This window comes from Asparagus officinalis, chromosome 5, assembly GCF_001876935.1.
Source record: "Asparagus officinalis chromosome 5, Aspof.V1, whole genome shotgun sequence".
Lineage (NCBI taxonomy): Eukaryota > Viridiplantae > Streptophyta > Magnoliopsida > Asparagales > Asparagaceae > Asparagus > Asparagus officinalis.
In genome coordinates, this window is record NC_033798.1 from 98217801 (window position 1) to 98230879 (window position 13079).

A 13079-nucleotide genomic window follows, 5' to 3' on the forward strand; every position below is an offset into this window, starting at 1 on the left:
ATAACACATTTACTCCCACACGTAGACAATTTTGCAATTATTATTCTGGCTGTTAATGCCGATTATCAGAATTTCCAATAGTTCAGGGAGGTTTAGTACAAAGCCCCCGAAGTTCAGGAGTTTTGCGAAATTTACCACCTGAATCAACACAAAGTTCTGAAAGATAGTACCTGAACAAACTTGCCAAAGCTGCGACCTAGAGGAGAGCCGTGAAAGAGAGCCAAAGTAGAACCATTTAGAAAGCAAGAATACAACAAAATTGGGCCCATCACCCACCCCAGATTCGTAGGCCAGCAGGTAACATCTCCTGCTTGGATATCAATATGTGCCCATGAATCAGCTGCACATCTTATTGGAGAGAGCTGCGTCCAAGGAATAGCTTTCGGATCTCCTGTAACGAGCATAAAAATAGAGATGAATTTGTCAAACTATGTATGAGGCATTGAAGGTGAAAGTTTTTCCTACCTGTGGTTCCTGAAGAGAAGAGTATATTAGTCACAGCGTCCGTCTGTTGATAAACAGGAGAATAGTTGCATGGCCTGCCATCAGAAGCCTTTAAAGTTCATGTGTTTAGAATAACACTGTAAATTGATACTCTTAAACAAAATCCGTCCGAGAAAATGTACAGAATACAGGAAAAACTACAATATTAGTGGCTCTAGAACATAATATCTCATAAACAATCTAAAAGAATATTTTTTTTTTCCTTTAGGAAATAGGTGCATTCTGTTGGAACTTTATTCCAGGATTCGATCCTACATCCTTCCCTCCCCGTGTTTGACCTAGTTGCATGCAATAAAAGTTGTTTACAGTGTATGCCATTTGTGCCAGGACATATGTACAGTTACACTAAAATGGTATATGGCATAGATCAAAGTTAGTTGGTTGTCTTTCAGCTAATCAAGCTCCTAGTTTGAAAGAACATGCACCTGGAAACTTGAAGATGTTGGCACTTTACTCCACATTGAAAAGATAGTGGAATTGCAAAGATTCGTACATGGAAGTATTTGCAAAAATTTACATACGCAAATACTATTGTGGGGCCATTTGCTATGACGGTATCTACCCTTGTAAAATGTCAGATTTATTATAGCTGAGTTAAATTGCCATATTGACACTAAAGATTGAAGTGCCATATTGGCATACCTTGGAATGCCGTCTGCACATGATATGAAGTCTTTCCACGACATATCATGATTCCTTAGAGTAACTCCCACACTACTGCCCAGGACAGGAACAACAATAGCTTTGCACTGACATCCCTCTATAACTCGACTGCAATGAACAAATAATATAAGAAAAACATAAGACAATAAATGCAATGATTGGATTGCTTCCAATCCATATAAATGAACATAAATTTGAAATTATTATCAGGTAATTTGCAGCATTAGAAGAGGTGAACATTGTAAGCTGAGGATACCAAGACCACTGAGTATTCACAGATAGATGCATTTGTAAAGGTAAAAATAATCATCCTTGATTCTGGATGCATGCTGACCATCAGGAATTCCCCCATAAATTTGGTGTATAGTGCTTAACTGCTTAAACTAAATGATGATGATATGCATGCGAGCATCTTCATGTAGATTAGATATATATAGATGTGCACCATATGTCACTATATCTGAATTCTGAAAATTGTTCATTTTAAGCACCCGTTTTATTATGATGAAATAGAATGCAGAGAACTTAGAAGGCTAACTACTTGATATTAATTGATACGAGTCGCCGTGCGAGCACCCTTTGGTCGCGGAATTACCAAAAGGTGGGTTGAGAAGAGGATGACCAAAACACAAGAACAATTCAGTATAAGGCGAAGGAAAATACCTTCTCTAGATTATGAAGAACAAAAGATTACAATCTCTCCCTCACAATCTCAACTAGAATCGAGAACAACCTCTCAACTCTCTCTAAAACCCTAATACAATTATTAGAATTTCTCTTGATCACTTCTCTCTGAGATCTCATTGTTTAGAACCCTAAAACAATCCTATTTATAGATGTGCAAACGTGGATGGCAATCTTGTAAATAAACAAGCCCAAAAGAATCAGGAATCCCTGTCAAAACAGAATCCAAAACGAAACAGGAAACCCAGAAATCGCGATCCGGTCGACCGCCAGACTTGGTCCGGTCGACCGGCCAGAGAGTTTTCTCAAACCCTGCATCGTGCAGGTTTTCCGGTCGACCGGCATGTGTGCTGCGGTCGACCGGCCAGAGATCTGCCAGTTTACCCTGTTCTTTTACGTTTCGTTCCTGTTGACTTCTTTCACCGTCTTCTTTGGCTCCATCCATGCTCCTATTCCCAAGATATGAGAATCTCCTATCCTCAAGCTCCCATGAGGATCGCTAAGCTCCTGAAGAGAAGATACACCCGTATCATGGGTCCCCCCTTTAGGAACTTGAAGTCCCGTTCAAGTTAGAACTGAAACTGAGGGAACTCGCGAGCCCCTCCCCCTTTTCTGAACCACCTGGCCTTGCTAGGAATCTGATCTCGACGTCCGATCGGAAATAACTCATTCATCCCGCGTCTCGTCGTAGTCACTTCTCACTCCAAGTTGCAATCCTCAATCGATGGCTTTTCTGAAAGTCTAATGCACAGCGAGACAAATTTCTTGCTTGCATTCACTAACCTCTTCGCTCGCGTCACCGTTCCCAAGCTTGTCTCCCTCGGAAGAGATGCCGAACGAAATATGAACTTTTCACCACCCTTGGTGAATGTATATTTCTGAGCCCGCCTCTCGTAGATCGCATATCTATCTCATAAGTACGGATTGCCCAGTATAATCTGACAAACATCCAATGGAACTACGTCGCATGTGACATCGTCAATATACGACTCATGGAACGCAAATCTTACAGTGCATTGATCAACTACACTTAGCTTCTCCTCCTTCTGAATCCATCCTAATGGATAGGGCTTCGGATGCTTGACCATCTTCAGATCCAGCTTCTGAACCAAGGCTTCGGATATCAAATTCTTCTCGCTGCCCGGATCAACTATGGCATCAACCAAACTGGTCTTCACTTGCAACTTAAGAACAAAGAGCTGCTCTCTCGGGTCGTCGTCCTCTTTTGTGGCCTGTTTCCCCGTCATAAGATTGAGACTGCTATTAGGCTCTGTCATCCCCGGGACTTCTTTCGGACCTTGAGCTATCATGTATGCCTTTTTCTCCTTCTTCTTCTTTAACCCTCTTGACTTGAGATGAGGATACTTCTCCCAGCATCGATCAACTTCGTGTCCTGTCTTCTCGCAGTGACTACAAATCAGCCCTGCTTTTCCTGGATCACCCTTCTTCTTCTCCTCCTTAAACTGAGAACCACTAGACTTGCCTCCAACTTGCTTTGCATCCCCCTTTGCTTCGTTGCTCTTCTTTTGCTTGCCCTTAATGGCAATGGCCTTCACGCTCGCATCTGCAATAGTCTCGACCGTGAATAACCTCATCTCCTTTCGGATGTAATCGCTCAATCCCGTCATATACTTCATAAACACGGAATATTCCTCTGTCGCAATGTTAAGGACCATCGCCTGCTGCTGGAACTCCGTAATGTATTCTTGAACGGTTTGATTGACCCTTTGGCGCAAGCCATACCACTTATACCAACGCTCCTCAAGGAATCCCACCAGATAGAACTGTTTCCTAAGTAGCTCCTTGAACTTGTTCCACGACGCCGCTTTCTTCTCCTGTTTGCAATAGGATTTCCACCACGTCAACGCGTGTCCTGAAAGCTTCAAAGTCGCGAACACAATCTTCTCTTTTGACGAATAGCCATAAAGAGTAAAATACGTCTCCATCCGCTCGATCCAGTCATCAAGCCTCTCGACATCAACACTCCCATCATAAATAGGAATCTCCACTCTGAAATCAATCTTCAGATTCTGGTAAGAATTCTTACCCCCTTGATGCGGTGCAGCCTTGACGGTCTCGTCCTCCTCGTCGGAGCCTGAAAGCTCGCTCTCTCCACCGGACTCTATAGGTTTCTTCTTAGACCTAGAAGAAGATTCCCCCTTTTCGTTCCCTCCTTGGATGAGACCGACGAGTTTTGTGAGCGTCGACCCTATCGTCTCGATCTGCTTCTCTAATGCATCAATTCTCGCTGAATTATCTCCTTCAGCCATCTTCTCATTCCTTAAATCCTGGACTCCTTCCAATGAAACAAGGATCCCGCCAAGCTTCTTGTATGAGGAACGAATAAGGACCATACACAGGATGCCCCTTCACCGGATCTAGTGCTCTGATACCAACTTGATACGAGTCGCCGTGCGAGCACCCTTTGGTCGCGGAATTACCAAAAGGTGGGTTGAGAAGAGGATGACCAAAACACAAGAACAATTCAGTATAAGGCGAAGGAAAATACCTTCTCTAGATTATGAAGAACAAAAGATTACAATCTCTCCCTCACAATCTCACTAGAATCGAGAACAACCTCTCAACTCTCTCTCTAAAACCCTAATACTATTATTAGAATTTCTCTTGATCACTTCTCTCTGAGATCTCATTGTTTAGAACCCTAAAACAATCCTATTTATAGATGTGCGAACGTGGATGGCAATCTTGTAAATAAACAAGCCTAAAAGAATCAGGAATCTCTGTCAAAACAGAATCCAAAACGAAACAGGAAACCCAGAAATCGCGATCCGGTCGACCGTCAGACTTGGTCCGGTCGACCGGCCAGAGAGTTTTCTCAAACCCTGCATCGTGCAGATTTTCCGGTCGACCGGCATGTGTGCTGCGGTTGACCGGCCAGAGATCTGCCAGTTTACCCTGTTCTTTTGCGTTTCGCTCCTGTTGACTTCTTTCACCGTCTTCTTTGGCTCCATCCATGCTCCTATTCCCAAGATATGAGAATCTCCTATCCTCAAGCTCCCATGAGGATCGCTAAGCTCCTGAAGAGAAGATACACCCGTATCATTAATGCCTTGCTAGTTATATGATTATTCATGCTGAAGCTAGACCTTTACGATAGATGAATCATATGAATGGACAATGCTTAGCATTGTATTCGGTTTACATATAGAATCATGTAAAATAGATGATGTATATTCAAGTTCATATATATGTCATTTGAATAGTTTTTCATGAGGGAATGTTCTTTGGCAATGATTAGTCATTATTTGGTACATGTGCACTTTGAGCATGATAATTAGTCTAGTGAATCTTGGATGAAAGAACATACAAGCGTACAGTATCAAGGAATCTTACCTATACAAAGGAAACTTTCTCCCTCCTCTGCTAATAAAATCCTGAAGCATAAAACAAAATCTAATTACATCTGGACTTTTCTGGTAGGCATGAAATTGCATGAAGAATATTTGCATTTAGTTTCAGCCATATCTCTTGCATCATGGTTCCTGAATTCTGTGGTCTTTATTATATAACAGTTCTGTAGAATGTATTTCAAGTGCGATTTTCTTTCGGTAACATACAGTAAGATATTTGTCCTCTTGGCTAATAAAACAGTACTGGATAAATACCTAGATCCCAAAGAGTGGGAAGATCATGTATTTCCTCAATAGAATAGTTCTAATAATTAATTGCTGATTTTGTAGATACCACATAGTCTTGGAGATAATATATTTGCTCAGTCTACTGTATATTCTTACTGTACATAGAAAAACTTATATGATCTGTCTGCTCATCTTAACATTCTTCCTAACTATCTCACTTCTATTTCACATGACAGAGCCGTGTGCCATTAAATCTATATGAAATTTGTGCACCGAACGTGCACTATAAAAAAAAATCTTTATCAAATGATATTTCCAGGATTTTCCCGAGATGTAGATCCATTAGCTTAACGGATGCGTCTTTAGTCATTTTTTAGCAATAAGACTGTAGCAGAAGCATCATCTTCAATCCATATTTGACTAATAGAGGTTAAATACATTTGCATAAGGTTTTGAAGTGCTCTTATTTTTATTAGAATATCATAGCCTGAAGAGCCGTGTTTATTATTTTGCATCAAATAAGAAGATTTTCTGGAATTGTTTATCTTGTCCTATTTCCTACCCGCTCTTTATGCAATAACAAAAAGAAAATAAAATATGACCTGTGAGGAACATCACCTGAGTAAATATTCCTTTTGCATCAGATATTCTCATACGACTGGCAATTTCCTTTGCAGCAAAGCTGTCAGCTATTGAGACAACAACATATCCGGCAAGAATAAGGGCTAAGTATATGATAACTGCAGTATATGTCATCGGCATATCTATAGCAATTGCATCTCCCTTTGTAAATGTAGCATCAAGAGCATTTGCAACCATCCTGAGCAACATTTTAGAGGAAAGTCTTGGTTAGTCTTCAATAAAGAAATTATCTGCCATTTAGAAGGACAAAGCTTTCTGCGAGCATGTCACTGATTTATAGCATAAAATATATAGTTCCTAATATAAGTATGGAGAATAGGCAAAGCAATTGCAAAAGGCCACATACATCACTTGCTCACGGAGTTCCCTTAGTGTCAAATAGTTAACAGGGGAATCATCAAAACCTTCATCCCTCCAAACAATGGCGACGCTCTCATCAGTCCTTTTTGGTGAATGGCTCGGTAGCAGACAACACTCAGCTATATTCAGGACTGCTCCTGGAAACCAAGTTCCCCCGCTCTTAGATTCATCTGAAGTATCTAAAATAGTTTTTGGAGGATCATGAAATGTAACTGCGAGCTCTTTAACGACAATTGACCAATAGACCTGAAACCAGTAGCAAGTCTCAGTTTCAATGAACATGCATGCCATTTAAGTTTTAAGAAGATAGCGAGGCACCTCAGGATGCTGAACTGAGAATTTCTGGAAGAGAGCAAAGCTTTCAATGGGATCGTGATATAGTGATCCCAAAACCTTTGGACCATGAACTTCCATTATTCGCCCAAGATTTGTATCTTTGCAGTGCACCCTGGAAAACAAATTAGATTACTTTCGAGGAAAGATTTACAAAAGATAATTTGGCCTGCATTTATATTTTTCCAAAGGAGAAATTTTTAAAAGAGACCTTTTTTTCGATTTTATTGGGCAAAATCGACCCCATGAGAAAAAAAATCAGCAAAACCGACTGAAAAGGGTCGGTTTTGCAACCAACTCTATTATCGAGCTACACGGGACTACTAGTGCGCGTGCAGTTTGCTACCCCCGTGACTCATCTCCTTTCTTTCATTCGCTCTCGTGACCACCCCCGCAACTCCTCGTGACCACCCTCCCCGCAAAAAAACCTGTAGCCCCGCAAAAAAACCCTAGCCCCGTCCTCGCCTACCCAGCCCGCCGACCCCGTCGAGCCCACCATTTTGCAGTCGCCCCGACCCCGTCGACCCCCGCCGACGCTCTCGTGACCGAAGCCCCCCAAAAAAAAAACCCCTTTCCCTCCCTCGTGGTTACCACTGCCCTACCCCGCTGCCCCCCTAGCCCGCCGACCTCGTCGAGCCGCCGACCCTGTCGCCGCCGACCCCATCGATCCCCACCGACCCCACATCCTCAGGTGTGATTTTTTTTTAATTTTGCAGTTAATTTTTGAGAGGGATATTCATCAAATTTTGCTAGAATTTGGTGAATAATGTGATTTGGGAGTTAGGGTTTAGCAATTATTTACATATGAGAGGGTTTATCAATTATTTTTGAGAGGGATATTCATCAAATTTTGCTAGAATTGGGTGAATAATGTTTTGGCTGTTAATTTTGCTGTTAGTTTTGCTAGAATTGGGTAGGATTAGTTTTTATTTTGTGTAATAGGATGAATAATATGATTTGGGAGTTAGGATTTAGCAATTATTTACATATGATGAATAATAATTAGGGTTTAGCCATTATTTGGGATTGATTAAGGTAATAAATTTGATGAATAATATTTTCAGTTATTAATAGATTATTTGCGTATGATGGACGGTTGATTTTCAGTTTCGATGACGAACTCCATACCCATTATTTGTTTCTTCAATTGGAGTCTCGGCGTCGGAGTGAATAATTTGCCTATGTATGATGGAGGTTCTAGGAAAATGTTCATGCTATCTAAGTCGTGTAATTTTGATGGAATGACTAAGGAAATAGATGGAGGTTCTAGGAAAATGTTCATGCTATCTAAGTCGTGTAATTTTGATGGAATGACTAAGGAAATATACAGAGTTACTAAAATTAAGAAAGAAGAATATGCAATTAGGGTGTTCTTCAACTGTCCAATAAATGAGAGTAGAACTATTGTTGTGGAGATTACCGACGATGAGGAATTAAATGACATGAAACAATTAGTCGAGAAGCAAGCGTCAATTGAGTTGTTTATTGAGAAGTATCCGATTCAGGAATTTACCCAAGTTTTACGATCTCAAGGAGAGTTTTCTCGGATGCTTGACTTAGACAACGAGTCGAGTGGTTTTATGACATCTCCAAGTCAAGAGCCGTGGTTTCAACCATAATATTTAAGTGGGTATTCTATCGGTGGGACATCAACTAATATATTTAACGACGCTTTAGGTCATGTTACGGGTTACCCACCAGTCGGAGCAATTATAGAAGATGAAACAGATGATGATTCAGATCATATTGAAGAAGATAGCGTGTAAATTGATAGCATGCATGTGGCAGCTGGAATCGATGATGACGCCCGTTGGATGGAGCAATTTAATGTTAAACAATAATTATGTGGAAGCTGAAGATCCGTTGCCCGACGAGTTTCATAATGAGGATTGGATAAATACTTCTTAAGCTGGATTTGTTGATGTTGGTCCAAATTTACAACGATATGAGGATTTTACTTTTAAAAAAGGGGATCTATTTGAGAGTAAGGAGCTACTGATCTTTGCAATCCGAGAATGATCCATCAAGAATCGGGTCAAATTCAAGCCGGTAAAAACTAATACAACAAACTACAATGTGAAATGCTTCTTTAACGAGAAGATTGAAATAGAGAACGCAAATGAGTAAGATGACAGAAATAGAAAATGTCATTGGTTGCTAAATGCCGCCGTGAAGAAATCATCAAATGGGCAATTTGTAATATGTAATATCTAGATATTGCGGACTTCATACATGTTGTAACCCGTCGGTGGATGTCGATGATTATTCTGCATCTTCTTCTTATATATATAAGCTAATTATGCCTGAAGAACCCGTCGGTGGATGTCGATGATTATTCTGCATCTTCTTCTTATATATATAAGCTAATTATGCCTGAAGTTAGAGCTGAACTTGATCTGAATGCATTCTGCATCTTCTTCTTATATATATAAGCTAATTATGCCTGAAGTTAGAGCTGAACTTGATCTGAATGCATGTCAGATATTTCAGAGGGTATATGACATGCGGAGGATTAAGATATCTAAATATAAGGCATATGATGTAAGGAGAAAAGCGTTGTCTAAAATTTTTGGTGATTGGGAAAAATCATATGAATTACTTCCACAGTATCTTGAAGCTATCAAGCGAAATAATCCAGGTACTGAATACGAAATATTATCCGAAGAGATTGCACCGGGTATGAAGAGGTTCACTCAAGTGTTTTGGGCATTTGGTCCTGTTATTAAGGGCTTCACTTTTTGTTGTCCGCTATTGAGCATTGATGGTACACATTTATATGGAAAGTATAAAGGCGTGCTTCTTGTAGCGACCGGTGCAGATGCAAATGTCGGGTTATTTCCTCTAGCATTTTCAACTGTGGAGGTGGAGGATACGTCTAGTTGGAAGTGGTTTTTTAAACTTATATACAAGTGGATTCCAAGTGTCCGAGTGGTTTTTTAAACTTATATACAAGTGGATTCCAAGTGTCCGTGCGCCAAGAATAATTACTTTTATCTCGGATAGGATGAAAGGAATTATAAGGACGTTACATGAGGGTTTTAGTGCACCACATCACCATCGATATTGTTTAAGTCATATAAGAGATAATTTTAAGAAAAAACACAGTGAGATTAGTTTGCAAAATCTTGTGGCAAGCCGGGTGTGCAACCGACACATTAGTGTATGAACATTGCAGGAAGAAAATCAAGTCTTTGTCATTAGATTCACATAATTGGATTGAAAATAACTTGAAGCCTCAATGCGAGCATCGGTGGGCATTATGTAAGAATGAGGGTGTGCGGTTTTGCATGATGACGACTAATTGCTCTGAGAGCTTTAAGGACGTTCTTAAAGGAGCACGAGCTATGCCAATACAATCTTTGGTTGCGAGAACGTTCTATAGACTAAACACATACTTCAACAAAAGGCGTGGTGATGGCATAGACTGGACAACACGTTACACACCAAAAAATGAGTATTTTGCATAGAAGAATTGAGGCAACAAGATCATGTCAAATTACCGTATTCAACGACAACGAATGGCAGGTACAAGATTGTGACGGTATCTACACCGTTAAACTATTTGATGTTTCAACGACAACGAATGGCAGGTACAAGATTGTGACGGTATCTACACCGTTAAACTATTTGATGTTGATTCCGCCTGATGATAGTCGGTATTGGCCTGAATATAATGGACCACGTATAATTCCACCTTAGTACCGGAGACAAGCAGGTCGACCACGATCTGTGCTAATTAGGGGAACCATGGATCAAGGGCGAGAAGGAGTTGTCAAGCATAAAAAATATAGTCTTTGCAAATAACCAGGACATACTCGACCTCGTTGTCCATCTAGACACAATAGATAGTAACTAATTGGTAATTTATATACTTTTTTTTATTTTTATATACTTCAATAAAGAAACTTAATTACTATTTGATTGATTATTGACATGTGTATAATTGTATGTACAAAATACTAAGTTGTATGGAGAGCTAGAGTTCCTCTTATATGTTTGGAGATAGTAGAAATGCATGTACCGGACCGCGTGCTTCGACAATTTGGTCGTGCACAACATGTTCCGCAATTTGTTGAAAAGATAGAGAGGAAGGCAAAGAAAGGAGGCCAACAAATAAACTGGATGATCGTGCATCAAGCTTTTATACACAGATGGAATGATAGACATTTTTGTATTGTCAACCAAATTGAACCAACTCCTCGGGAATCAGATTACTACACTTGGTATTGGGGGATAACCCAAAAATGGATATTTCATTCGACCATAATACCGGTTGAGTCACAAAGAGGATATGTGTCCCGGGGTATAGATGAAAGAGAATTAGTAAGTATTTTTATATTTTGATTTAAGTCCATTTTTATTGGTATTGCTCAATATTGCTAATATGTGTTAAAAAATGGGCAGATATCAGCAATAGATGAAGTTTAAACTCTTGCAAACCGTGGCTTGGAATTGGCTCGAGCAGGTACGATAGAATTAAATCTCAAATTTACATTCTTTAATATCAAATTTAATATCAAATTTTGTTTTTGAACTATCTATCGTAGGTAGAAATCCCGAAGCACATGAACATGTATCAATATATCAGGCCATAATGTAGAGGCTTCACCAAGCCTTACACCGAACTCACGAAGATCGTCATGATGGACGGGAGGTAACACCATTCATATACACATGACAACAGCGACAAAGTCGAGGACGACACAGAAATGACGATGAAGCTGGACCTTCCCAATGTGTTGATGATGGAACTGGACCGTCACAACCACAAACGCAACCGGATCACGAACTCGTCGAAGGGCGGTATGGAGGACGACGAAGACAAAGGAGGAGGATGAGAGTTCTTGGATGTATGTAAACTACAGGCTATGTACATTACAAAACTATTTAGGGATGTGACATGGTTTTTGGATTTGTAGTCGATACTATGGTGTGATTTGTTGGATTTCTCAGTGGGTTTGTAGTGTTATTATGTTGGATTTGTTAGTGGGAGTTTGTGGTGTGATGTGATTTGTTTGATTTGAAATGAGTATGTGGTGAAATGAGTATGTAATTTGTTTGTGGGAGTTTGTGTGGATATATGCACAGGGACTACATGAAATGCAGTGGTGAAATGAGTATGTGATTTGTTAGAGGAAGTTTGTGTGGATGTATGCACAGGGACTACCTGAAATGCAGCTAAAAAGTGCACAAAAACGTGCACATGAAGTGCACGGGACTAGCAGTCCCGTGCATTTCGTGTTCAGTAAACGAAGTGTACGCTAGTCCCGACTTTTAGGCAGAGAGGGAGTGGGCTGTTGAAGACCAAGTGCACGGGACTAGCAGTCCCGTGCACTTCGTGTACTGAACACGAAATGCACGGGACTGCTAGTCCCGTGCACTTCGTAAAATCCCCTCCGCTGCATAACCGACCATTTTCTTCTGAAAAGGGTCGGTTTCGGTAATATTTTTTCGTATAGGTCGAATTTGCCCATTAAATTTAAAAAATGGTTGGTTTTAAAAATTTCTCCTTTTCCAAATAAAACGTGGAGTAAAGAATAAAGAATAAACTTTAACTCGATTCCATGGGGATTGGAAAAAAAGAAGTAAAATAAAAATTTAAAAGTATAGGAAGACTGGAAATTCCAAGTAATAATTTTTGGGATGTTATAGTAACCATAAGTTGAGTCAGGAAGGGAATTAAATTCACAGTTTATCAAGCAAATAATGGCATCATGAAATAGGAAATTTCGATCAATCATAAGCCAAAGAATTTCATGAGAGAATTTTTTGTGAAGTGTTCCACAGCAAACTGTCATTTTTCTTATTGTGAAGTAGACCCTAACATTAAAATTAAAAAAAAAAGATTTTTTTTTTACTTGGAAGGGAACCAATACGGAGGTGGGCCTCGAGCTGAGACATCCCATTTGGCGTACGCAGAGTAGTAAACCAGCTGATGAAGCTGGTGAGGGTGGCTAGGCTTCAGCAGCCCCCTCTCCACTACGCCCCTCCACATCTCAGCCTCCGATCCCTCTCTCTGGTGGGACCCGCATATCCGACGCAGCTCCTCGCAGAGCGCCGCGGCGTCCGCGGGCCCAGACTGCACCGCCCGCGGCGGCGATGTCTCGCCTCGACTTCCACAGCTGGCTCAATCTTGAAGCGGCAGGCCATCGGTGAAACTGACAACTGACAAGAGTACACGTAGCAGGAAGAGAGAGAGAGAGGGAGAGAGTTGAATGTTGGTTGGTTTTATATTCAGACCGAAGGCGACGAGGTAGTTGGCAGTTTGTGGATGTTTTGAGCACGAGTTAGGTA

The 13079-nt window shown here is 40.5% G+C and overlaps 1 protein-coding gene across 2 annotated transcripts in view; it reads right to left on the bottom strand.

Moving 5' to 3' along the window:
* Positions 1–13079, bottom strand: part of LOC109840328 (probable acyl-activating enzyme 18, peroxisomal) — a 15290-nt gene extending 2211 nt beyond the window's left edge. Inside the window, exons 1-8 of one of the 2 annotated variants that reach the window (XM_020408919.1) lie at positions 12644–13066; positions 6771–6900; positions 6439–6698; positions 6069–6270; positions 5206–5246; positions 1147–1275; positions 466–539; positions 171–391 (exon numbers count right to left, since the gene is read on the bottom strand). In XM_020408919.1, the coding sequence (XP_020264508.1) occupies positions 171–391; positions 466–539; positions 1147–1275; positions 5206–5246; positions 6069–6270; positions 6439–6698; positions 6771–6900; positions 12644–12780 (1194 nt within the window). In that variant the 5' untranslated portion in view covers positions 12781–13066. Of the gene's footprint in view, positions 1–170; positions 392–465; positions 540–1146; positions 1276–5205; positions 5247–6068; positions 6271–6438; positions 6699–6770; positions 6901–12643 lie in introns of both variants that reach the window. The other variant, XM_020408920.1, reaches the window with a different exon arrangement.